This window comes from Thyridium curvatum (genome assembly GCF_004353045.1).
Source record: "Thyridium curvatum strain D216 chromosome Unknown NODE_33_length_396248_cov_80.180210, whole genome shotgun sequence".
NCBI classification, from domain to species: domain Eukaryota; kingdom Fungi; phylum Ascomycota; class Sordariomycetes; order Thyridiales; family Thyridiaceae; genus Thyridium; species Thyridium curvatum.
In genome coordinates, this window is record NW_022156788.1 from 156,100 (window position 1) to 180,331 (window position 24,232).

The window sequence follows — 24,232 nt, forward strand, 5'->3', positions numbered from 1 at the left end:
CGGAAGGGGCTTCCAGGTGACGAGGAGCCCTCGTTCCGGCGGTACCTAGCTCAGTAGCTCAGGGCGTTGTAATTTTGGGTGTCCTCGTGTCCCAGTGTCCCAGCGTCTTGCGTACCTTACCTGGAATTCGGATCTGTGTCTCAACGGCGGCGACTTTTTCTTTCTCTTGACATTGGTCACACCCACGCCGGCACATCCACCGCCCGTTGGGCTCCTTGGAATGGCGGAAGTTGGGCTTCGGCGTTGCCAGAGATACCTTACTCACCTACTTTTGTGTTCAACAACGAGAAAACCACCGAGGGAATGCCCATCAGCTTGCATGGAAGCAACAGTTCTTGCAGGCATGTCATCCCAATGGCGCGAGATGAATGGAGTTATTCAGATCTAATGCACGTCGGTGCGCCAGAGCAGCAGTAGTGCTACTGTTGGACAAACAGGTAATACCTAGCGGAAGGCCACTGGCATGGGCGCTGGCGTTATCAGCCAAGTTCCTGCACCGCTAATGCTCAAGTGCTTGGTCTGCTGGTGGCGATGATGTCAGGGTCGGGGATCCAGAGAGGTACCAGTAATAGCATTAGCGATACGGGCTTGCCAGGGGGTCAGTGGGGTGGTAAAATGACAGCAAATCAGAGCTGATGTCCGTGGCACTGGCGGGTGGTGTCCCTGCAAGCAGCCTGCAACGAGGTACTCGAGGGATGAGACCAGACGATGTACCAAGTCCGTCTGCCTGATAGTCATCAACACTGTATTCCTACCTGTGACCTGCCCGGAGGCAGTTCGAGATGGGAGTGGACTCGCTTGACTCGTTGACTCGTCAGAAGAATGGGGGCAGTTGTTGCTGCTGAGTGAGGCTGAAGCAGAGCCACCCGCAGACTGTATATGCACTGTCCATGCCCCTTCGCTATACACCCATCCCACCTTCCCTACCCTGTCCTCCCATGTCCGGGCTGCAACTCTAGTGAATTGGGGTGGCATTTATCAACCCGCGTTCACCGTGACCTTGTGACCGCCCCCGATCCCTTGTCCATCCCCCGCCATAGCAACATCGTCCATTCTTTTCCTGTGCTTCCTTTGACTGAGCGACTGACACTTCGTTTCGTTTCTTTCTTCCCCCTTCCTTCTGTGTTTGTTGCCTTGTGGGGAGGACACCGGCTGGCAATTAGAATTGATCCTCAGGGTATTCCAATGCCTTGTCCATAATGCTGTGAAGCTAGGAAACTACACGCTCCAAACTTCACGAGTCAGAGCTGCCATACTCGGTCAAAAAGAGGAACCAGAACAAGAAGACACCCCCTCCGGCAAATTGCAGCCAGGCCTTTGTCTCAGCCTGTGCTTCTCTACAGCCAGACTCTTGACGCATCACAGACCACTTCACAACACACACCCTAATAATTCACCAAAGGAACCATCCATTTGTGTGAATTCAGCATGTCTGAATCCACACCGCCGAAAAGGCGGTTCGCGCCGATACCGATAGAAACAACATTTGAGCGATACAGGAAAGGCGGTCCTGCCGCAGAGCTGACCCCGGAGCCCTCACCCCGATCACCTTCACCACCCCCGAGATTCCTCGAGGAGCAGGAGCAGCCCAAGAAAGAGAAGCGCCGCTTTGCCCCTCAGCTCATCGAGTCGACTCGCCGATCCCGCCGCCTCGGTGACACCGGCCCGGCCACGAGACCAGTCGATAAGACCGACATCACCCCCTACACCAAGCACATCTACGCTCCTCGCTCTAAGAGGCGACACAGCAGAATACCCAGCAATGGAAGGCGGGAGTCGTGCGACGACGAGACGGCGGCCCAGCTCTTCGAGCAGCTCGCCCGGGACCGGGAGCGCCTGCTGCAGGAGCAGGCCCTGTCTGCGTTCCCCAACAGCCGCGCCAGAGCCGGCGGCGCCGAGCATTTCTTTGTCCGGGAGGGATCCGAGGATGAGAGCAGCACGGACTCGCGGGGTAGGACGCCGATGCGAGGCACCCGGGCCTCGAGGCACTCGAGACGGGACTCGTCGGAGGAGGACGTCGGCTGGGCCGTCAAGGAGATGCAGGAGCACCACGAACACCTGGAGCAGGCGAGGATGTCGACGCTGGAGCTGGACAGGATGAGCATAGATAGCCCGCCTGAGGAGCCGCTCTGGACGACGCACAGGAGGGCGTCGGGAGACGTCGTTCGCCCGATTGGCGAGTCGCTTATGCCGCTGATTCCCAAGGAGCCGCTGGAGACCATTGGCGAGGCCCCCTCGGCCCCATTCGACCCGTCCGAGGAGCCGCCCCCCGCCCGACCCATCGGCGAGAGCCTGATGCCCTACATCCCGTCGGCACCGGCGGGCCAGGCGGCCAGCATGCCCTACATCCCCGCGTCCAAGCTCCCGCCCGAGACGGGCTTCCGCAACCACCGCGCGCCATTCGGGGCGCCCCTGAGCGGCTTCCGCGGCGCGAACCGGGACCTCGTCGCCGACCGCGAGTACCACAAGCTGCGCACGCGGGCGTCGCCGCCGATGCTGGGCAAGGACCTCGTCTTCCGCCGGTGCCCATCGCCCAAGCAGACCAAGATGGAGCCGGACCACCCGTTCCCGGACGTGGCGGGCGAGGACACGCACCGCGACGTGACGGGCCAGAAGGGCCTGTGGCAGGGCTACTGCTACTCGCCCGAGAAGAAGGAGTGGCTCGCGCGCATCGAGCGGCCGGCCATGATCGCGACCCCCTTGCCGCAGGCCCACGGCGCGGGCGACCCCTTCGCCGCGGCGTTCGGCACGGCGCCCGTGGCGATGAGCGAGGAGCCCTCGCCCAAGGCCACGGGGTGCATGTCGGCCGGGCACAACCTCGGCAGCAGCAGCGCCAACCCGGAGCACCGGACGCGGCACGGCGAGGCCAAGGGCCTGCACATGCTCATGGGCCTCGACGAGCGGCTGCGCAAGGAGAAGGCGGCGGCGGACCTCGAGGAGAAGATCGCGGCCGAGTTCACCGACGCGTTCGTGACGCAGGTCTACAACTACCTGTCGCTCGGCTACCCGGCCATGGCGCGCTTCTACGACGACGAGCTGTCCAAGATTGCGCGCATGTCGGTCGACGACCTCGAGAGCAGCGACGAGAGCATCATGGACGGGATCGGCGGGCCCAAGGGCCACATCATGATGGTCGACGGCGACGATGACGACTCGGGCGGGGATAGCAGGGACGGCGCTAGTAGCACGTCCAGCGGGAGCGGCGGGAGCAGCGGCGACGAGAAGAAGTGCCCCCGGTGGAGGGCGCTCAAGGAGTACATCTTTGAGTGGGCGCGGCAGCACCCTGATCTGGACAGCATCAGCCCTCTGGCTTGGGGCGTCCGTGAGAGGCGAGGCAGTTGGGGGATCTGAGAGAGAGAGGGGGGAGTATTTCGTTTTATCGTTTGGGGGAGTTGTTTGCTATATACGTTTTTTTTTTCCCCTGGGGAGGGTTCCTCCCGCCCCTTTCTCGTCTTCCTCCTTTCACACTTGGGATCTCGTCTTCGGGAAAACACTTCAACGCAAACACGGTTGGCGTTTGGCATGGCCCCGTTTGGCTTTTTGGGCTCTTCTGGCTTTCTTCGTTCTCGAGGGAATGCATACGACCTTTTACGATTTCGAGCTTGGTTTGCTTGCATTAGCATTCGGCATTTGTTTTTTTTTTTCTTATTATTTTTGGTTTCTGAGCACTGGAGAACGGGGAAGACCAAAACAGACATCTTTATTTGCGAAAGACTAGAGGAGGACACAAGACAAGACGGGGTTTCATGCTTCAACAGAAGAGAGGAATGGGGGAAGAGAAAGAAGACGAGTCACCGAGACCAGACCAGACCAGACTGCATGACGTTGCGTGCCTGCATTTGCTTGCTTTGCATTTTGCATTGCATCACGAGATTGGGCGAGAAGAAGAAGGGCGCAGACTGCGATATATACACCTTTTATATCTTTATCTTTCAGTGCGTCCGTCAGACTAGCTGGTGGTGCTATGTATATTGAAAGAGTATCTTTTATTCATCTTTTGGAAATCTTGGTATCCTTGTGCACGTTCACTCTAGACTGGTAGCGAGGTTGAGTGCATGTGAGGGTCCCCTGCCGTTCCTGGCTAACAGTGAAAGGCAACCCGTGGTTCACAAGAGCCGTTTTGTTCCTAGCGGGCTGATCAGCGCTAGGCTGAACTGTTCCCGGCCGCTGTGGTCCCGCCCTCCCAGCCCTTGGAGCACCCTTGCAGCACACTTAGCGCGCAATGGATCCTGGAGGATTGGGTGCGATAAGCTCGTGCCAATCTAAATTTCCCCTACTCCAGCAGGGAGGGAGAGGGACACGCACACGTAAAGAGGCAGAGAGAGAGAGAGAGAGACTGGCGCGGCTTTGCTCATCGTGCTGTTTAAGTATATTGCGACACCACCACTTCCCGCCTCTTGTGTTCCCGGAAACCAGGGCTTTCTGTTCAAAGCGGCAATGGGGGGATGTGCGCTATAGGAACCACGAGGATATTCTTTACGAACGACTAGCTGCTGCTGCCAACCGATCGAGAGAGGCAGCCAGGCAGTCAAGCCCACAGATGGAGCAATCGCCGCTCACGCACCAGCCTCGGCCGGAGGTCTTCCAGCCCAAGGTCGTGCAGCTGTACGAGGAGCTGTTCAAGGTTTGTTTTGCTCTGTTCTTCTCTGCCCTGTTTCGTTCCTTCACAGACTGACAGCCCGTTCCTGCTCTCAGGTTTGACGTCCCCCCTTCCTTCCCGAACCATGGAACCCGGAGGAGCTCCTAAGCTGACTTTGCGGGTCGCCAAAATACAACAGCCCCCCGAAGACGACGAATATGGCGCCGACAAGCCCGAGGGCTTCTGGCTCGAGCTCTTCCTCCTGAGGCCGGAGAGGGCGAGCCTGCGCAGGCTGCTGGACGGGCTGTCGGCGGGCGAGCTGCTGCAGCTCGAGGAGCAGACGCGGCAGCTCTTTGCGCGGGCCGTGGGCGCGCTCAAGGGCACGACGGGCGGGGCGCAGCAGGAGGTCGCCGAGGGGCATGCTCTAGAGGTATGCTATGCACCGGGCCGGAACATGTTAAGACGCCGTTGGAGGGAGAGGGAGAGGAGACACTTGGGCTGACGAGAGATGGTGGCATTCTCTTGCCATAACAGACGCTCAGCACCTTCCTGGCGGCCGTGCTGGCGAAGCGGTACACGAACCCTAGCTCCGACATCATCGCCGTGCTGGCGGGGCTGGACCACGTCGACACGATCTTCTCGGAATTTGTGGGTTCTCTGGATGGGATAATACGGAATGGGAAGAGCTGTGAGTGCCTGCCTGCCTTGATGTGCAATGCAGAGAGGGAGAGGGGGTAAACGGAGCAAGGAGATCGTCGGGAGTGCTAATACTGTGTGCTTTTGTCCAAAAGTGGAACTACGGCAAAAGGCCGTCGAGACGGCCCTGGCGGTCACGTCTGGCGCGTACCAGACGAGTCTGTTGACGTACTTTATACAGAGGGATATGTTTCCCGCCATCATGAAGGTGAGAGGAGTCTTCAGGACATGGTGTGGCATGGAGGTCCAGATACTGACAAAGGATCTGCTCAGTTCATACAAGAAACGGATACGCCGATACGAGTATTCCAGCCGTTTACCCTGCTCGGCTTGTTAGCAAACTACAACAAGTTTGAGTTTCAGAACCCATATCAGCTACGGCTGAACGACTTTGTCAACGAGGCCACGATACAGACTGTCGTCCGCAGCGTCGGATACACGTGCCAGAGGTTACGGGCGCAGTATGTGGACATTCAAGAGGACTTGCCGGAAGGATGGACGCTAGCGAGCACACTCAACATGATAGGGTTGGGTGCCATCGCTCCAGGGCCTAGGCCGGAGAAGAAGGTGGTATACGATGCCGAGACGGCGAAGCAAATGTTCACCAAACTGTAAGTTGGGCATCCCTTGGGGGATACACTCCAGACCGCCGGGACTACGACTTACCCTGATGTCTTTTTGCAGCCCCGGGGAAGAAGCTGCTCTTTTACTAGCGACCTACGATTTCAGTCACGCAAACAAGCTCTTCTGCTTCAACCTCATGACCCTCAAGGCCGACAAGGGCGAGGAGCAGCCCTTCGCCAGCTACCTCTCCCTGACGTCGTACCTCCTCCAGCACGCGCACCTATCCCAGCGCGCCACCGTCTACTGCCACCTCAACCTCATGGTCTTCCGCCTCCTGATCGAGGACCCGGTGCTGTGCAAGCGCATGTGCAGCGACGAGGGCAAGGCGGCCGTGCGCCTCTGCCGCCAGCGCCAGCCGCACCTGCCGGCCGTGCGCACGGAGCGCGTGCTGGCGGCCAGCCTGCTCGACACCATGATCGACGGCATCAACCACAACCTGCGGCGGCGGCTCGACGTGGGCCTGTACGCGCTCTGCGTGGGCATCCTGCTGCGCGCCGTGTCGTACATGTCGCGGTCGCGCACGCGGCTGCAGTACCACTGGGCCGAGCTGTTCCGGTCGCTGCTCGGGCTCGTCCGGTTCCTGACGACGTACGCGGCCGACCTGCGGGACCTGCCGCACGTCGAGACGCTGCTGGACCACGTGGTCAACCTGCTGGCGCTGGGGCTCAGCGCCGGCGAGGCCTTCCTGCCGACGCCCGCGGCGTACGACGACCTGTTCTACAAGGTCGTCGAGGCCGGGGACGTGCTGGTCAAGTTCCGGGACACGTACGGCCTGGCGGACAGGCCGAGCAACAGCATACACACGCTCGTCAGCGTGAGCGCGCACTACAAGCAGATGCTGGCGGAGGGGACGGCGAAGGGCGGCAAGGGCGGGCGCGTGGTGGGCAAAGGGGGCACGCTGACGAGCCTGCAGGTGGCCGAGGTGATCAAGCAGGGGTACGAGACGCTGAGCATCCAGGCCAAGGAGGGGCTGGACAGCTGGGAGCGGTACCGGGAGGCGGACGAGAGGACGGTGCTGAAGAGGATGGCGCGGACGGCGGTGGGGGACGTCAAGGTGCTGATTGGGTGAAGCCGAGAGGGCTTCTGGGGTCGTACCTAGATGACCGTGGTTTATCGTACAGGTCTGGACTGGAAGTTTGCCTGCTGTACCACACGATGAGGCTGGTCGGTGGTCGTTGGTTCGTGGTTTGTGGTGCTGTTGATGTGTGTTGGTCACGAGGGAGGCTGGCGTATTTACGTAGATGCCTCGGAATACCGATTGTTTGAGAAATAGCTGGGGAAGAATTATGGAGATTCTGGGGCCGGGAAGCTGGAGGGCAATGCCGATTTCTTGGGCCTGCAGCGAGGGAGAGCCTCGATGGATCCTGGAAGTTTGTGAATATCAATATAGAGATCAACCGGACAGAAATTCTGAACATGTTCATTGGGATGCCATCAAGGTTTTGTTCTCTATGTCTCCGTCCCAGGTGTACCGACCAACTAACTATTGTACGAATTTAGGGCCAATTGACAGCTCTTGACAGGGGGCGACAGCGGTACAGCGGGTGTCGGGCCCGCTAAACCAAACGGCTTCCCGAGTGAACAGCAGTGCCATTTTGACCATTAGCGACGCACTGATTGGCCCGGCCAAAGCCGGAGTCAACCGAGCTCCCTCCAAATGGATGTTCAGTGCTGCTTCTTCTTTCGTAGGGTGGGGCAGCCGTTTTTGATCATGTCATCACACCCAGGAAATCGGCTAACTACTACTACCTCTTTGACCCGCGCAGCCTCTGTGGGAAAATCAACATCTCCATCCATCTCCGGGCCCTGATTTTCAATCAATCCCGCCCTCCCCTCATCTGCACCTCTCTTCCTCTCACTCGTGCACGACAACACGATAGACCTAGTCTGTTTCACTCTACGCGCATCTGTACATTTTACTTCTCCCCTCCTTTCCTCGTCCTGCCAAACCACCATGAGCGCCCCGGTGGCCGCCCTGCTGCCGCGGAGGTCGCTCTCCGTCTGCCTCGCCTGCAGGCGGAACCTGCTGCGGCAGTTCTCGACCACCCGCGCCCGCCCCGTCGCCTTCCAGAGCTACCCGCTCGTCCAGCCGGCGTCGCAGCCGCGCAACACGACCGTCCCCGACACCTCCATCAGCCAGCCCCTCGACGGCCAGTCCGCGCCCCTGCCCAGAGTGCACGAGACGAGACCGCCCGCCGAGGCAGGGAAGCAGGCCGCGGCCTCGTCGCCAAAGGTGTCGATCCCGGAGCAGGTCGCGCAGCAGTCCAAGGAGGAGTTCGTGCCCGCCGCCGAGAAGAGCGCCGCCGCCGCAACACAGTCTGCCGCAGGAGCAGCAGGAACGACAACGACAACGGCAGCAGCGAAGCCGCCGCAGCGCAAGTCCCGCCTGCGCACCCCGCGCAAGGCCGCCATGAAGCTCACCCCCGAGGCCGTCGAGCACCTGCGCGACCTGCTCGACCAGCCCGAGCCCAAGCTCATCCGCGTCGGCGTCAAGAACCGCGGCTGCAGCGGCCTGGCCTACCACCTCGAGTACGTCGACGAGCCGGGCAAGTTTGACGAGACGGTCGAGCAGGACGGCGTGCGCGTGCTCATCGACAGCAAGGCGCTGTTCAGCATCATCGGCAGCGAGATGGACTGGGTCGAGGACAAGCTGCAGCAGAAGTTTGTGTTTCGGAACCCGAATATCAGTGAGTGGCTACTTCTTATACGATTTCTGGGATCACGAGCTAACCACCATACTCTCTGACAGAGGAGGAGTGTGGCTGCGGCGAGTCCTTTATGGTATAACGAGATCAACGATGACATTTTTCTTGGCGCCGGACCACGGCATCGATACAATTTCGAGAACGCCAAGCCACACATGGCATTGGCAGGCTTTACATGGATCCCGTATCACTTGTAGATTACACTAGATTGAGCATCGGAAAGGCGTTTCTGACATGAATATACCACCACTGCGGATTTGATTCAAAGAATGCATCGATGTTCATTACTCGTCTGCTCAAACTGTCCCCTCTTCGTGCAGAGGCCTCATGCTCAACCACGACGGCGCCGTCTCGGCCATATGTCCCGTGTCGTCCTACGGCACCAGGCTCTCGACGGAACCCAATCTAGGGCGAACAAACTTGATTAGTCCATAGAGCTGAGGTATAGCATGTCACTTGTTTCCGTGCAAACGTGGTGTAAGATCCATGGTCTGGATATTGTGTCAAGGATGGATCTGTGTCACAGTACAGGCCACCGCTGTAGGTTCGTGTCCGTGGCTCGTTCACGCAGCCAGGTGTCGCCAAGCTGTCTGCATCACCGGACACGGTGTCACGGTGCAACAGCCGGCTGCCCATCGCTGCAAACGAATATAAGGCCGGTGATGTATGTGTTCGGCAGAGGACGCTGGCATGGCAAAAATTGCCAAATGCACTCCAAGCTGAGCGCAGACATCCCTCCTGGAGAGCACACACTCCCGCACACACGTCACAAATGAGTCTCCAACACACGGTATGGCCATCCCGCTTTCCAGACTGGTTCCCGTTTGAAGACCCTTTGTAGCATATGCAAGTTGACAATGCCATCAACAGCGCCTAGGAGTATCCCAGGCCATGGCCAGGCGGTGGGTGCCCGAGGACCTGACCAGGTGGCTCTCGCAAGACGAGCCCAGGGGCCGCACCCGGGCAGACCTAGAAGCGACTGCCGACCAGATGATCGAAGGCATCGAGGCGCTTCACGAGTGGAGAGAACAAGTCGTCGAGATGCACCTCGACGTCTGCGCCGACAGCCTTCTATACGCGATCCTAGACCAGTACGAGCTCATCCAGATCCGTAGCGACTGCTACAAACGCATCTTCAAGCGAGATTTCAGCACCCACCTGAGGCGGGACCAGCGAGTGTACAGATATTACCGCCTGGCGTACCGGAAGCTCAGCGAGGTGCTGCTCACGATCGCTCTCATGGGGCTCGGGGTCAGGTATTGGAGGGCCGGGGCTGGTTTCAACGATCGAGAGGAGGAGCTTTATGATTTCATACTGGACATCAGAGACAATCTTGATCTGTCGGAGGAATCACTTGCCTGTCTGGCGACGATCGTCTTGGAACCGCGCTACCCACCTAGCCGTATTTACGTGCCGCTCCGTTGAACTAGGGTCTCTATTAGCTCTCTTGGATGTACTTGGATCTGAGGCTCGCAACTGTGAGGTGGGCTCTGCTGAACCGCATCTGGTTCAATGTAGCTCGGACAGCCTTCGTCACGGGCAAGCAAATGGATTAATCAACTGCTAGGTGGCTGTCATACAGCAGAGAGGCTTCCAAAAAGAACTTTTTCAATTCTGGACAAATGCTTCGCCTAGATAGTGGCTGTGCCTTGCCAGTGAAAGGCCAGTATTAAGTTTGGCTAACAAGCCCTTTGTGAATCTCAATACAAAAGCCAAGTTATCAAAAATAAATGGCGTCCGGATCAAGCCAAGGCAACCGTGGCCTCGGAAAGAAAGCCCCCGTCTCTCATCGGACTGGTTTCGCATCCTCGGGAAACTCTGCGTTGTACATCTTCACCATCTCCGCGGCAGTCCACGACCTCCGAGGGATGAGGCCCATCGGCCGGTACGGAGCCGCCTTGATGTCTTCCAAGACGGCCGCCCACGCCGCGTCGACGAACACCTTGAGCTCCTGGCTCAGCTCCGCGTAGGCCACGCCGTACGCCGCCCTCCGGTCCTCTTGGTCGATGGCCATCTGCTTCGCGATGCCCCGGAGTGTCGCCCACTCCGAGTCCAGGGCATCCTTCATGAGCCGGACGCGCTCAAAGGCCTCGAGGTTCCTGCCGACGAAGTCGGCGGTGTGGAAGTCGGTGCTCCGGGCCCATGATGGCAACGCCGACTTCCACTTCCGGAGGACGACCAGGCCTTCGTGCATGCGCTCGACGACGTTGCGGGCTCCGATGACTGTGGGGAGGGCCGCGAAGTGCTGGACCTCGAGCATGATATTCTCGTCGTAGGTCTAGATTAGGGTTAGAATTCCCGTCAAGATGTTTACAGGTATAGGGTGGATTAGACTCACAGGGTATGCCATTGTCAAGTTTCTGAAGAGCGACCGATAAATGCCGAAGAACGCTGCGACTGTGGTTTGTGACTGCATCAGCTGCCAGTACTCTCTTTTATACCCGAAATGCCCTTGACATCAGCGAAGCTTCATTATGTGTGATTATGACCAGACCTGTGAATTGCTTGTACGTGAAGTATGAGTAGCCAGGCCAGGAACGGTTGTCACTTAGTAATGCGATCCCTGGACTACTACTACGGACTCTTGAGTTTCACTGATAGTTTCTTGCGATTATGATACGGTTCCGGATTTTTATCCGCCTGTCTATCAAATTACAGAAGTCTGTCTCTGCATAGCATCAACAAAGAGGCAAAAGGCCCAAACGCCTCGCAGTATCATAGTTGAGTTACGAGTCCCAGTAAGAGCCTTCCAAGAGTTCCGAGAAAAAGAGAAAGAAAGCGAATACAAAGATAGCACGCTGGCTCCCTTCAATGAAAGCGCTCATTCGCCTGCCAAACTCAGGCGAACGTACGCACAAACACCTCCAGCAACTCGTCGATGCGAGGGTCATCCTGGTTCAGCCGTCCCAGAGTCTCCGGCAAGACCTTCTCCAACCACGCCTTGAGGACAAGAGCCAGGTCGTCCACGCTGGCCTGGAACTTGGCGAGATACTCCTGCTGCTTTGGCGTGACGTCCTCCTGCTGGCTCCACTCCTGCTCGATGGACTCTTTCTGGTCGCGCAGTCGAATGAAGCTTGCAATGTTCTGCTGGACGAACGAGACGCCGCAAGGCTCTCCGTTCTGGTCCCAGGCAGTGACCACGTCCTTCCAAGCGTACGCGAGGCTTGTGCCGATGTACACATCGTCGAGCAGATTGTGGAGATTCCTTGATGTCGGCATGGTGCTGAAACCGAGGATGTAATCGGCGAGCTCCTGCTCAAAATCGGCCGGGAAAGCCTGAGGACGGTTAGCCATGTGTTGGCCCTGGGAATGGGGTTGGTGTATGACTTACTGGAACCATTGCGATAGGATGGAGTTGGTTGTTGAACGAGCTTAGATATGATGGAGTAGACTCTAGTCGTCCTTGGTGTTCCCTGGTGTTCCCTGGTATTGCTTCGTTGGTCTGGAGAGAGTTCGAGAATGGGATTCTGGAGAAGGGGTTTTATATGTGTGACAAATGGACAAGCTGTGATGCGAGCTCACATGCGTGAATCGCGACCAGACTAGTTGGAGTTGACATCCTTCACTTTCTCTTCCTGCGTGAAAAGTCAGCTCTTCTCTCTATCTTCAACATTACTGGATCTGGGCAAGGTTATCAGTCAAAGGTTCTTGCGTAGCTAGTCACCAAGTCACCACGTAAGCACTGCTCAGTATCCCATCGATAATCCGCATGGTGGCTGCGGTGACTGTGAAACCTACCAACGGAAAGATTTTCATATCGTGACAGGTAGGGCAGGCCTAAGCCCCCTGACACGGTGACCTCTGTGACACTCCTCTGGAGCAATTCTCTTCACGTGCCCAAGATTTGTGTGTTGCGAAGGTGAAGGTTAGATTTTGTAGCAATGGAACGAAGTAGTAGTGCACCTCCTTTTCTTTTACTTGACCAAAAAAGTAAAGTTCTTCTTCCCTTTTGCTTCTAGCAGATCTCTGGTGAAGATCAAACCTTCCAAAAAAAACAAAGAAAAAGAAAACTGCAATTGCCGCACGCTGCTTCACCGCATTCACTCGGAAGCCTCGTCCCCAAGTGGACACCCACCTCAGGCCGAGACATTAAGAATGTCTAGAAGGTCCACCAAGGACTTCAGCCTATCAAGCAACCGCCTCTTCGCGTCACGGAATTCTGACAGTGCCGCGGCGTCAACATCGCCCTTCTCCTCGAGGGCCGACAGGCTGTTCAACATCGAAAGTGACAAGACTACTCTGAAAGAATCAAGGTCCCTGGCAACCTGGACAGCCTTCTGGCCTATCCTGCCCTTCTCTGCTGGCGACATGGATTGAATGTCTTTCGCAATATCAATAAAATGTCCATGTACTCTGTGGAACAATCCGAGGTTCATATCCAGGAACCCGATGCTGCATGTCCTCTCTGGGCTGGGGCTCCAATCGTCTAGGAGCTGTCTCCACCCGGGCAAAAGAAGATTGAGATCGTCGAGCTTTTGGAGGAGGCCTTCGATACCAGGCCCCCGAACGGTGATAGAGAGTTCGAGGTTATGAATAAACTCGTGATATGCGGTCTCGTCCTCGGTCTACACGAACTTGAGTTAGGTACTACTGCTTGGTCAAATGGCCATGAGAGAGTTACGTACCATCGCCATGTTTGAAATGTGAAATAAGTGAGTAAATTTGTAATCTTGGGCTCTGTAAGCGTGCTGGTGCGGAACATACTGAGAGTAACAGATAATTTTGAACAAGAGCCGCGGTATTTATGCACCAGAACCCAGCGAGCAATGGAGAAACAATGATGCACTCAGATGGGTGTAACATCTTGGTCTCTCTCGCTTTGTTGCACACGACTTGGTCAGTCAATCACCAGACCCTGTGAAGATTAATGATTAGCGTAACAAAGCCTGTACATCTAATCCTTCAGACGGAATTGCTTAAGATAGCAACTGTCATCCCATATATCCCACAAAGATGCTTCAACAAAGATGCTTCTCACTTCACCCATTCACTTACCTTTTGGAATCCGTGACGCACGCGCCTCTTCAACCTCCGCTTCAGGTCCAAATAAAGTGAGCGTCTGTCCTGGCAAGCAGATCCAATCACAGAGCGGCCACTGCCAATGGGATCAGTGATACTTTTAATTATTACACTATCGATATTCTCGCTTGATAACTATTGAAAGAAGAGTTCCTCTGTTTCAACGTCGCTACAGTATTTTTGAAAACGTGACGACGGTGGCTGATAACGCTCCAGTGGTACGAAATTGAAAGTGCAACGATTGCGGCTGTTTGCCAGGAACCCTCAGTTGGTGGCGCTTAGATCTGGCCCCGGGAGAACCATTCCATCTGGTCCCTGGAGAACCATTCCACCAACATCGGTGGTCAGCTCATCCATAACAAATACGTCATTCTCCAGATACTGTAAGAGACCCTTTGACGCCTTTTGAATGGTCGCCTTCAGCGCTTGCAGCTTCTCGATAGACTCTGTAAGGGCAACCTCGGCCGGCTGGAGTAGCTAGCTCCTCGCCTCCGCCCTCTCGACATCTACCTTCAGCTCTTGCAGGCCTATCTCAAGGGCGGTCTCCATCTCCATGTCGAACTGCTGCCACGTCTCATCGAAGTGATTGAGCAGCATAATGTGCTCCGCCGAGCCGAAGAGCCAGATATAGGGTCGCGCCTGCACCTCCCAGCGGTGAAACTGGCGGCAATCGTCGATCCACTTCAAGGCGTGTCCCAGCTTCTCGATCTCCGACTTGGACGCCTGTCTGGCGTTCCAGACCTCGAGCAGGGCAGTGCCCATGGTCATGTATCGTACAAACCTGTCGAAGTTCCTTGTGTCGCTTGCCATGGGCGTGGGCAGACGCATGTCCAGCCACATCCCCAGAGTATCGCCATAGACTTGCGCGCGTTGCGACCAGCGCGTTCTTCCTCGTGGCCGTGGCCCTTCAGACTCTGCCCTTCGTCCTAGCTGGGGTATGATTGACATTGGATGCGACTCTTGGAGTCGGCCTCGTGGGCGCCGCTCCTCTGACCGAGTTCGTATCAAGATTGGTGATTCAGGCTGGGTCGAAGTTAGTAGCTGCCAGCGTTGATGATTGGGCTGGCGGACCACGTGTAGACTTACGATGAACATCATGAAAGCTCCCAAGATGTGACAAGGAGGGTCTTGTGTGATGGGGGCAAGCAACGTGTGTAGGCCTCTCAATAGAGTACGATGCAACAATGCGATACTTGCAATACAGTTGATAGCCAAGCTGGATGGAGTGAATGAATTGTTGGAGAGTGGTTGATGCTGTTCAGATATGGACCAAGGCAAGAGCAAGAAACCTGAGACTAGGACCATGGAGTGAATATCTCTTCCAAGATTAGGTACCTACCTATTTGTAGGCAGCTCTTGCTCTAGATCCAAGATCAAGGCCTCCAACGCGAGATGTAAGCAGGGATGGCAGGAGGTATGGCGAGCACATTCGCAAGACTACCTTACGCTACTGACTAAAAAGAAATAATTTGAGCATGGGTCTCCAGGCCCGAGAGGAATGTATTCATACCGTCACTACCTATGTAGAAGACGCAGTGCTGCTGGACCTACTGGGAGATGTCTGTGCCAGCTTCTGCAATATCGGCAGTCACAACTCTTGTCTGATCTGGAGACTCGTGGCTCTCGGCAAGGTCACCGTCGTGGCTGCCCTACTGTTGGAGTATACCTTGCCGTTTTTCATTTCCTGCTAGCCCTGCTATCCTCCAGTATTCAAGAGCTACCGATACTAACTCGGTTCTCGCTGTGAAGCAATGTTTTAGAGACCGAGTCAGCAGCGATCCTCCTGACTACATGTTCCATACGTGCCGGACCACGAAAGTGTGCGAATACAAGGGTGGACGCAAGTCCATGTGCATTAGCCTGCATGCCTACAGACACCTTCCAGTGACTCATATACGCTCATTCAAAAGGCTACAAATTGCCACTTGGAGTACGTATAAAGAGATGCTCAGTCCAGCACCAAAGATTGAGATACCAGTCAAAGGGTATTCATACTTCCAAGTGTCGCTTTCTCCAAGCACAGGACAACTGACGCGGATATGAGAAATGGCTTATGTAGGCTCAGTCACTTGATCATGTCTGCGGTGCCCAGGGACAACATACTGATTGACCGTCGAGCAGCTGAACAATTCCAACGGTCGACCTTGCGACTTCCACGAGGAGGTGAATCGGTGGCTGTGCTTCACCATACCTGATCAGATAGAGGTGGCGAACGCCGTTGACGTCAGCGAACATATTGCGTCAGGCTTCGAAGTGCTCGAAGAATGGGAGATGGCGATCTTCAACTGGGATGCCAGCGAGGCTCCCCAAGATGACCTAGCCCAAGTCCGGAACACCATGAGGGAGCTCACCACTCGGACGGGACAATACGAGTCATATTTCACGGAGCTCGATGAAGAGGTGATTGAGCACGAGTGGCGATACCTGACCGTTGTGGTGAGGGAGATGCAAAGGAAGCTCTTGAGGGTCTCAAGGCGGGCCGAGCGGAAGATTCGAGGCATGTTGGCAGACCAGCAAGGCCAGGAGGACCAGGACACTGCGGGGGGAGAAGGGAAGGCAGCGTTGGAAGATCTTGAGATCCGGCTGGAGGTCTTGGAGGAGATCATCGAAGACATGCGGGCAGCACTGGGATCTGAGCACTGCACTATTGAGTGATTAGCGAAGAGATGCTCAAGGGGCTCGCGAGCTGGTTGAGCCTCGGAAGACTATTGGAGATATTTTGGAGAATAGACTTTTAATTCAAGTCCACAACTTGCATACGTATCAAAGAAAGCTGAGGCCGGAAGACAAGGTGTTTTCCCTCACATTACCCTTTAGCTGAGTATGGATCAAAGCCCGTGAGAGCATCTATTACAGTGTCTTTCGTTTCGCCCGGGCAGCAGCACTTGCATACCATGGGCTGTGAACATGGGTAAGACACTAGGCGGAGGCTGCTTGAGCCAGCCCAGAGCTGTCGTCCATTTTCTGCCAGGCTAGTGTGCCAGTGATTGATTGACTGCGGTGACACTGACTAAAGCCGACATATGATCATGGAGGTGTTCACAAGATCTGACTCCATGGATCTCCTACCCTCGTCACGAGCGAATCTCGCACTGAGGCCGGGGTATATAAGGCCGCGTCCCGGCATTGTTGTGTCCACACTTGACCAATTCTCGGCATATCATGCAACCTGACAATCTCCGAGATAGACATCGATCAACATGAGTTTTGTAAGTCAGCTAAGCCTGGAATTTTGGTACCATGACGTTCAGAAATTGGCTAACCGGGTGTGCGATCGCAAGGAACTCGAGGAGTCGTTTATTTTCCACGAGGGGCTGTGGGCGTGGCTTACCACCGCCATGCCGGCTCGGGGCGACGCAAGTGGTGTAGCAGAAGCCGTTAGCAATCTACAAGACGGAGCGGACACAATAGATGCCTGGATGACGCAGATAGACGATTGGAACGCCGGACTCGCCTCGCGGGAGACCATCGACGCAGTCCGCCTAACCGCGCGGAGAATTCTCTCGCGGAAGAACCAATACCAGGAGTACTTTAGGCAACATCGGAGCAACACGCGTCAGCAAGACAGACGAGTGCGAGACGTATTCCAGTTCGTCTGCAGCCAGCTGTGCGAGGCGCTGAAGGAGGTCTGCGAAGCGGGCACGCAGCAGATTCAGGGATACGTGGCTGACCTCGAGGCTGGAAGCGAGGCGCAGGATGATGCAAGAGCCAGGTTGGCTGCTCTTGCAGGGATTGTCGAGGACGTAGGAGAAGAAGTCTCGCCAGACTCGTCAGATTCGCCTTGAGCCGCTTTCGAATCGCTTCATAGCTGGCATTCCTTGCTAGAGTCGTTGAAGAGGCTTGGATTTTCTTGGGTCAATGAAGTGAGGACAAGGACAGCGTTTGGAAGCTTTTTTTGGTACAAGTATTCTTAGTTCAAGGTAGAGCATACGGAACAATCCAAATGCTTGCTCTCCAAAGCTTCTCCTGTTCTTCGCTACCTAACAAAGAAAACAGGCTTTCGATACCTCGTGAAAGGATGCGATGTCGTTGATGAGGCTGAAGCTTGGTGGCCCCACCAGCTCCACTTGACACCCTCAGTGGTTCGTTCCAGTGGTTCCAGTGGTTCCAGGCCAACCGTCGCGTCATCGGTGCCAGCATTTCGCATTTCCTGCTGAAAACGCGTCCCCCAAATAAATCCAATTAAATTGGCCGTCACCTCTCTCCGCAATCACATCGCATCGCATCGCATCTCACGAACACCCATCACTGGCCAACCAAACCTCGCTATCGAGCCCTCTCACCAGCTACCGAGTTGCCGCATGACACAACGCGCGCCAGATCTTTCCCATAGCTTCCGCTCTCTCGACATCTCGGCGACCATGGTCGTGTGCCCCATCTGCAACAAGCAGGTCAAGTCGTCCGACATCAACCCGCACATCGACTCCGGCTGCGCGTCACTCGTCCTCGACGATGCCGCCGCTCCTTCAGCCAGCGGCCCCGCCAACGGCGACGGGACATCAAACGGTCGAACCTCCTCTCCCCCCTCCAGCAGCGCCCAGAACGCCCCGCCCGCGACGCAGAAGCGATCTGCTGCAGCCTCCTTCTTCCAGACGCCCGCCGCAAAGCGACAGGCAAATGCCAGCACCAAGCCTGTCGCCAATGGCACGACGCCCAAGCCTAACGGGCTGAAGAGGAGTTTTGAGGATGGACCTGGTCGGATATCGCCTTCACAACCCCCTGAGCAGCAGCACAGCAATGAGGCACACCCGCAAGAACCACCACAGACACCAGCTCCCGGCCCTTTGGTAAAGAGGAGCAAGACGCACAAGTCGGCACCACTCGCTGAGCGCATGCGCCCACAGACCTTGGACGAAGTGTTTGGACAGGATCTCGTCGGGCCGCACGGCGTGCTGAGGTCGTTGATTGAGTCGGATCGGGTGCCCTCGATGATACTGTGGGGAGGGTCGGGGACAGGAAAGACGACGATCGCTCGGTGCATCGCCCGCCGCGCAGGCAGCCGTTTTATCGAGATGAACGCGACGAGCACAGGCGTTGCCGAGTGCAAGAAGCTGTTTCAAGAGGCGGCCAACGAACTGTCGCTGACGGGGCGCAAGACGATCATTTTCTGCGACGAGATACACAGGTTCAACAAGTCACAGCAAGACGTCTTCCTGGGGCCTGTCGAGTCTGGCACCATAACGCTCATCGGCGCGACGACAGAGAACCCCTCGTTCAAAGTGCAAGCAGCGCTGCTCTCGCGGTGTCGGACATTTACACTGGCTAAGCTCACGACCGAGGACGTCAGGGGCATATTACACCGCGCCCTGGAAGCCGAGCACAGCCACCCAGACTCGCCCGAGCTATCACCGCTCATCGACGACGAACTCCTGAAATACCTCTCCGCCTTTGCCGACGGCGACGCCCGCACGGCCCTCAACCTCCTCGAGCTCGCCCTCAGCATATCCCACAAGCCGCGCGAGGACGGCAGCGCCCTGACGAAAGAAGACATCAAGGCCGCACTGACCAAGACGCTCGTCTACGACCGCGCCGGCGACCAGCACTACGACACCATCTCGGCCTTCCACAAGTCGGTCCGCGGCTCGGACGCGGACGCCGCGCTCTACTACCTGGCGCGCATGCTGCAGAGCGGCGAGGACCCGCTCTTCGTCGCGCGGCGCATGGTCGTCATCGCGTCCGAGGACGTGGGCCTGGCCGACAACACGCTGCTGCCGCTGGCGACGGCGACGTACACGGCCGCGGCGCAGATCGGCATGCCCGAGGCGCGCATCCCGCTCGCGCACTGCGCCGTCGCGCTGGCCTTGGCGCCCAAGAGCACGCGGGCGTACCGGGGCCTGAACAACGCCATCGCGGCGCTGAGGGAGCCCGGCGTCGCGGGCCTGCCCGTGCCGATCCACCTCCGGAACGCGCCGACGCGGCTCATGAAGGAGATGGGGTACGGCAAGGAGTACAAGTACAACCCCAACTACAGGGACGGCAAGGTCCGGCAGGATTACCTCCCGGACGAGCTCTTGGGCAGGCGGTTCCTCGAGGATAGGGACCTGGGGACCGAGGTCGATCCGGACTTGTTGGCGGACGGCGAGGCGTGAGGTGCGGCCGCCGCTGGGGTTGGAATATCGGCCTGGCCTGGCATGGATGGCACTTGGATGCCGTTCGTCATGATTGTCTTCGTGTGTAAAATATGCCCCCCCTGGCCTGTCAGGATATACCCATGTCATTTGTGTCAATACCTACATGTAATGGGTCAAACAGGCCCTTTCGATCCTTCTCTTCTGAGGCTCGTCGTAGTATTCCGTCACTGCCTGCCATTTCTGAAACGATGATCTTTCTGCTGGGGCTCAGTCGCTGGAAGGGAAGGTCCGCCCTGCTCAATTGATAAACAACCACTCTCCCGTTCCTGCTTGTTTGGGAAGTTGGTCCTCAGGCAGGCAAGTCCTAGGTGCTTTTTGCTTGCCCATCTCAACTGAGGTCGTCTGTGGTCAAAGATTCCATTAGGTACCTAACATAGACTACGTTACCTCTAAATGTTCAGGCAGCTCCATCAGCACCAGCCCCCTCCATCGACACGTCTACAGCCACCGTCATCAGCATCTTCTTCATCATCGTTCCCTACTGCAAACCCCTCCACCACCTTTATCCTTCTTATCGATACTTCTTATAGCTCTTACAGACATGGGTGCTTCGGACAACCTCGACACAGTCTTCTCCGCATTCGACATAGCCTCTAAGCCTGAACCCAAGCCCGAATCCAAGCCTGAGCCTGAGCCAGAGCCTGAACCCAAACCAAATCCACTCCGCTCCTGCGAGGTTGGTTACTTCGAAGGTGACCAGATCGCCACGATATGGGAGGAACGCCTTCCTGAGGGCGACTAGGCCAATCCCTCGGGCGAGCGACCAGCCCTTTTCGAGGATGGCGATCTGGAGGAGTGCCTGAATTGCGGCAAGCCATGCGACCCCGAGAAAACACCGGTGACATGCAGCTTCTGTAGCGTCGGGCCATTCTGCAACGCCGAGTGCAAAGAGGAGAATGAAGCAAGCCACCACCTCGTGTGCAGCGAAGGTTCCATCTTGCGCCAGCCGGGTCTCGGCCAAATCTCGAAATTCTCCTCCCCCAGGATTCGTTTGTGTTTCTTTTTCTCGGATCGAAACGAACAACTTGCTGCCGGGTCCACGTTGCCAGTCTTTGATCCAAGGTGCCTCCCAGAGGAGGCTGCGCCCGACCTCAACGTCTTGAGCCTAGTAAAATTAGACAAGGACGGCATTCTCAAGTTGCCCATAGACTTTCCCAAGACCGCCGGCCTGCGCTTTACCGAGATCAACACGGCCAAGACGGCAAAGTCGCGTCACTACCTCCGCATCTTGCACTACGGCTGGCTCCGCAACCGCTCCACCACGTACTGTCTCTATCTCAACCGCGAGCTCATGAGACTCTGGCTGCCCGCGTACCCCTGGCCGTAGTACGGGCCAGTCCTCGTCTATGCGTACAGAATCAGCCCAAGTGGCATAGAGCACATAGACAACGTCGATGCCCGCGACTTTCGCATCGTGCACGACTTCTTTGCCGGGTTTCCCCATCTGCTCACGGCGACTCCCAACATTCTCTCGCCAGTCAAACACAAGAGGGCAGTCCTGATAAAGTCGTTTCGGGAGATGAGGAGAGTGGAAGCCGGCCGGTTCGACTACTGGTGTCTTTGCCTCCTCCTGGCTTCCCGGTTCCTGCAAGATATCAACGGGTAGAGACTGTTGAACACCTTTGCCCTATATTATCCGTATGTGTTCATACACGGGAGCGCCATCTCAAGGACCTTGGTAGAGCTGGGCCCATTCGGCAGAGATGTTGCTACCGTCCTAGTGGACAACATGATTCAACAGATGTCCCTCAATTCCATCCAGCGCGTCAAGTGCCTCTTTGAACCCGTGGACGTCTTGGCCACACCATCGTGCCTCCAGAAAGAATGGCCCTGTGTCTTCCCGGGGTACCTCGGCCTGGCGCTGACGGCCCGGCCGGACCCGGCAACCGTGAACCACATCTGCTGGGGGCCCATGGACTTGGAGAACCAGCACGCGAAGTGGATCGTGGCGCGGTGGCGCGACAACGCAGAGCAGCCGGGGGGCAGAGTCCTCGACGTGGACGAGTACGGAAACCAACACCTGGGCCACTGCGCCGTGGTCTTCGACTGCGGCTTCCATCTCCACCCGATCTGGATCTTCTTGATGCGCGTATTCTTCGAAGAGGTCCTCATGGGCATGGCCGCGGACGGCAAGCCCCACCGCAACCTGGTCGAGCGGCACCTGCCCGAGGGCTGTCTCCAAGGAGGCTGCCACGAGTGCAGGCGCGACGGGACGAGGGTGAAGCCGGTCCAACCCCCCAGGGACCGGGAGCTGCGCGAGTTCAGACCGCGCGACAGGCTACCTCGCGTGCGGTCCTTTGTGATCAACGCCGAGGACCTGAAGAGGGAGCTGACGATGGGCAATTTCCTGCGCCAGTGCAGCGAGGTCTACTTTCCGCGGTTCAGCCAGAGCTGGGTGTGGCCCGACTGGGAGCAGGCGCACCTCGACAAGACGGTGAGGCTGCTCAGCACGTACTCTTCGTCGCCGCAGGCGGCGGAGATGAGGAAGGCCGCGCTGGCGCCCGAGGGGTGGTGTCAGAGGTTTGATTGGCGGCCGCTGGAGAAGGAGGCAGTGGACTTTTTGGACTGCTGAGTGTCTGTTGTCGTGTGTTTGTGTGGTGTGTATCAAGCGTGCTTTGGCCGCATAAGCGGTGTGCTGATCAGCAGCGTGAAGGAATGATCAGGGCCGTGTTATCAGAAGCGTGTTGGGGGTCTGATCGGTCTCAATATATTTGATTTTTCCACACCGACCTGCCTGACTTGGGAGCCTTGCGTGAGTTGACGCCGGGTCTCTGATTTATTCGCCCTGCAGCAGTTCACGTGAGACGTGTCGAGCTGAAGGTTCTCTGGCGGAACGAGCTTTTGAGTTTGAAACTTCTTTTCAACCGGCAGCGCGTGTGCAAGTCGCAGATATCTTCTGTGCTTCTTGCGCCGTGGTAAGGGGGGCTCAACGAATTATCCAGGTCCAACAGACGCTTACAATGACTATTTAGTTAACCTGACGTCAACTACCTACATGCTACGCTCCCACGTGCAATATGCGTGAACATGGATCTACAAGAAAGGCCTAGCTACTCTACACGGAATGTCTGTTGGCGAAGTGGTGGTAGACTGGGCTGCTGTCCAGCTCATGTTGCAATCAGATGTGCTCTTGGAGTAAGCTGGGATCAGGGGCAATCGGTCATTTCCTTCAGACAAGGAGAACGGTGAGTGAGCGTTCCATCATCATGTTTTCATTACACTCGACTAGCAAGGCTCCAAGGTCTCTAACGTCGTCAAGACCTGGCAACTTCAATCAATGACTGTTTGTTCAGTGATGTATGTAGGATCTGTTTAATTCAGCCCTTGCGATATAAGCTTCAAAGTATTTGACATTGTTATCAGCTTCCTCAGGGGTAACGCTTTTGAGTGGTAATGTGTGTTTGAGACACTGCTGCCGTGGATTGATTGCCTATCAGCCTGGCTTCGAACTCTTCGGTTGCATACCATGTTTAGATACCAAATGGCAACAAGGGACAAGGCCGGTATGACTGTATACTGTGACATATAATGACCATAGTGGGTGTGGCTGGATGAAGTATCGGGCGAGTCCCTCTCCCGTTAAGTACCCCTCAATGCACACATTACTCCGGGAACTAAAAGCTCTGCATCGCTCCAAAACAAGTGCCGAATTGAAAGTCGATCATTAACACCGAGTCTACCATGCCGCCCGCCAGTGGGTCCACGGAGCACCGTGGATGTGCGATGCTTTGTCAGAACACAAGCCCACAGACGGTCTCAAGGGGCACCTCGGCGAAGAGTGGATCACCACGCCGCGTGTCGGCGGCGCCGAGGTACATGACTGAGAAGCAGCACCCCCCGCTTACCCAGCGAAAGATGATCACTGACTCGATTGAATGGTATAAAGGGCGGAGCCATCAGGTCTGTTGATTGAAATCAGGTCGAGTTGTAGATAAGTGTCAAAATAGCAGCAAATCTTACGACAAAGGCCAGCAGACCAGCTCACGAACATCAACCTTCTCGGCACTCACGTACATCACATCCACGAAGGAAGATCTATATTCACCCACCATGTCCGCCCCCGTCATGGTAACCGTCCTCTACCCTGCGTCGCAAGACCTCACCTTTGACATGGATTACTATCTCGAAACGCACATGCCCTTTGTCGAGGGCCTCCTGAAGCCCTTCGGCTTGCAGCAGGCCTTCGCCGTTGACCTCCGGGGCACAGACTCGCCCTACGCTGTGCAAGCCATCATGGTGTTTGAGACAGGCGTCGAGGGCCTCCAGAAGGGAATGCAGGCGCACGGAGAGGAGATCACGGCCGACGTCGCCAAATTCACCAATGCGAAAGCGACCCGCTTGATCGGCGGGGTGAAATATCCGGGGTCGGCGTCATGAATGTCGGCTGGAGAAAGGCGTGGAAAACAATCGCTTCTTAGGCACGATCGACAGTCGAGATAGCGGATGCCTGATCCACACCAAGAACGCGGACTAGGGAC

The 24,232-nt window shown here is 56.6% G+C and overlaps 12 protein-coding genes across 12 annotated transcripts; 9 read left to right on the plus strand and 3 right to left on the minus strand.

The window, feature by feature from the left end:
• Positions 1–1,428: 1,428 nt before the first annotated feature.
• E0L32_006013 (uncharacterized protein) lies at positions 1,429–3,351 on the plus strand (the record flags this gene model as incomplete). Its single annotated transcript, XM_031140599.1, has 1 exon — positions 1,429–3,351. One exon carries the CDS (start codon positions 1,429–1,431, stop codon positions 3,349–3,351), a length of 1,923 nt encoding a protein of 640 aa, XP_030995253.1.
• Positions 3,352–4,724: 1,373 nt separating this feature from the next.
• E0L32_006014 (uncharacterized protein) lies at positions 4,725–6,968 on the plus strand (the record flags this gene model as incomplete). Its single annotated transcript, XM_031140600.1, has 4 exons — positions 4,725–5,009; positions 5,167–5,267; positions 5,371–5,886; positions 5,960–6,968. The coding sequence occupies 4 exons, from the start codon at positions 4,725–4,727 to the stop codon at positions 6,966–6,968; spliced, it is 1,911 nt and encodes a 636-aa protein (XP_030995254.1).
• Positions 6,969–7,853: 885 nt separating this feature from the next.
• Positions 7,854–10,029, plus strand: E0L32_006015 (uncharacterized protein; the record flags this gene model as incomplete). The annotated part of the gene is made up of 4 exons (XM_031140601.1): positions 7,854–8,586; positions 8,649–8,680; positions 9,149–9,268; positions 9,475–10,029. The coding sequence occupies 4 exons, from the start codon at positions 7,854–7,856 to the stop codon at positions 10,027–10,029; spliced, it is 1,440 nt and encodes a 479-aa protein (XP_030995255.1).
• Positions 10,030–10,390: 361 nt separating this feature from the next.
• On the minus strand, positions 10,391–11,944 carry E0L32_006016 (uncharacterized protein; the record flags this gene model as incomplete). The annotated part of the gene is made up of 4 exons (XM_031140603.1): positions 10,391–10,882; positions 10,943–10,995; positions 11,457–11,880; positions 11,936–11,944. 4 exons carry the CDS (start codon positions 11,942–11,944, stop codon positions 10,391–10,393), a joined length of 978 nt encoding a protein of 325 aa, XP_030995256.1.
• Positions 11,945–12,680: 736 nt separating this feature from the next.
• On the minus strand, positions 12,681–13,238 carry E0L32_006017 (uncharacterized protein; the record flags this gene model as incomplete). Its single annotated transcript, XM_031140604.1, has 2 exons — positions 12,681–13,169; positions 13,230–13,238. The coding sequence occupies 2 exons, from the start codon at positions 13,236–13,238 to the stop codon at positions 12,681–12,683; spliced, it is 498 nt and encodes a 165-aa protein (XP_030995257.1).
• A 649-nt stretch (positions 13,239–13,887) lies between these two features.
• On the minus strand, positions 13,888–14,718 carry E0L32_006018 (uncharacterized protein; the record flags this gene model as incomplete). Its single annotated transcript, XM_031140605.1, has 3 exons — positions 13,888–14,091; positions 14,134–14,646; positions 14,710–14,718. The coding sequence occupies 3 exons, from the start codon at positions 14,716–14,718 to the stop codon at positions 13,888–13,890; spliced, it is 726 nt and encodes a 241-aa protein (XP_030995258.1).
• Positions 14,719–15,669: 951 nt separating this feature from the next.
• On the plus strand, positions 15,670–16,278 carry E0L32_006019 (uncharacterized protein; the record flags this gene model as incomplete). The annotated part of the gene is made up of 2 exons (XM_031140606.1): positions 15,670–15,678; positions 15,745–16,278. 2 exons carry the CDS (start codon positions 15,670–15,672, stop codon positions 16,276–16,278), a joined length of 543 nt encoding a protein of 180 aa, XP_030995259.1.
• A 545-nt stretch (positions 16,279–16,823) lies between these two features.
• On the plus strand, positions 16,824–17,408 carry E0L32_006020 (uncharacterized protein; the record flags this gene model as incomplete). Its single annotated transcript, XM_031140607.1, has 2 exons — positions 16,824–16,832; positions 16,875–17,408. The coding sequence occupies 2 exons, from the start codon at positions 16,824–16,826 to the stop codon at positions 17,406–17,408; spliced, it is 543 nt and encodes a 180-aa protein (XP_030995260.1).
• Positions 17,409–17,984: 576 nt separating this feature from the next.
• E0L32_006021 (uncharacterized protein) lies at positions 17,985–19,712 on the plus strand (the record flags this gene model as incomplete). The annotated part of the gene is made up of 1 exon (XM_031140608.1): positions 17,985–19,712. The coding sequence occupies one exon, from the start codon at positions 17,985–17,987 to the stop codon at positions 19,710–19,712; it is 1,728 nt and encodes a 575-aa protein (XP_030995261.1).
• Positions 19,713–20,295: 583 nt separating this feature from the next.
• Positions 20,296–21,081, plus strand: E0L32_006022 (uncharacterized protein; the record flags this gene model as incomplete). Its single annotated transcript, XM_031140609.1, has 2 exons — positions 20,296–20,430; positions 20,497–21,081. 2 exons carry the CDS (start codon positions 20,296–20,298, stop codon positions 21,079–21,081), a joined length of 720 nt encoding a protein of 239 aa, XP_030995262.1.
• Positions 21,082–21,483: 402 nt separating this feature from the next.
• Positions 21,484–22,326, plus strand: E0L32_006023 (uncharacterized protein; the record flags this gene model as incomplete). The annotated part of the gene is made up of 1 exon (XM_031140610.1): positions 21,484–22,326. One exon carries the CDS (start codon positions 21,484–21,486, stop codon positions 22,324–22,326), a length of 843 nt encoding a protein of 280 aa, XP_030995263.1.
• Positions 22,327–23,804: 1,478 nt separating this feature from the next.
• On the plus strand, positions 23,805–24,131 carry E0L32_006024 (uncharacterized protein; the record flags this gene model as incomplete). The annotated part of the gene is made up of 1 exon (XM_031140611.1): positions 23,805–24,131. The coding sequence occupies one exon, from the start codon at positions 23,805–23,807 to the stop codon at positions 24,129–24,131; it is 327 nt and encodes a 108-aa protein (XP_030995264.1).
• Positions 24,132–24,232: the final 101 nt, after the last annotated feature.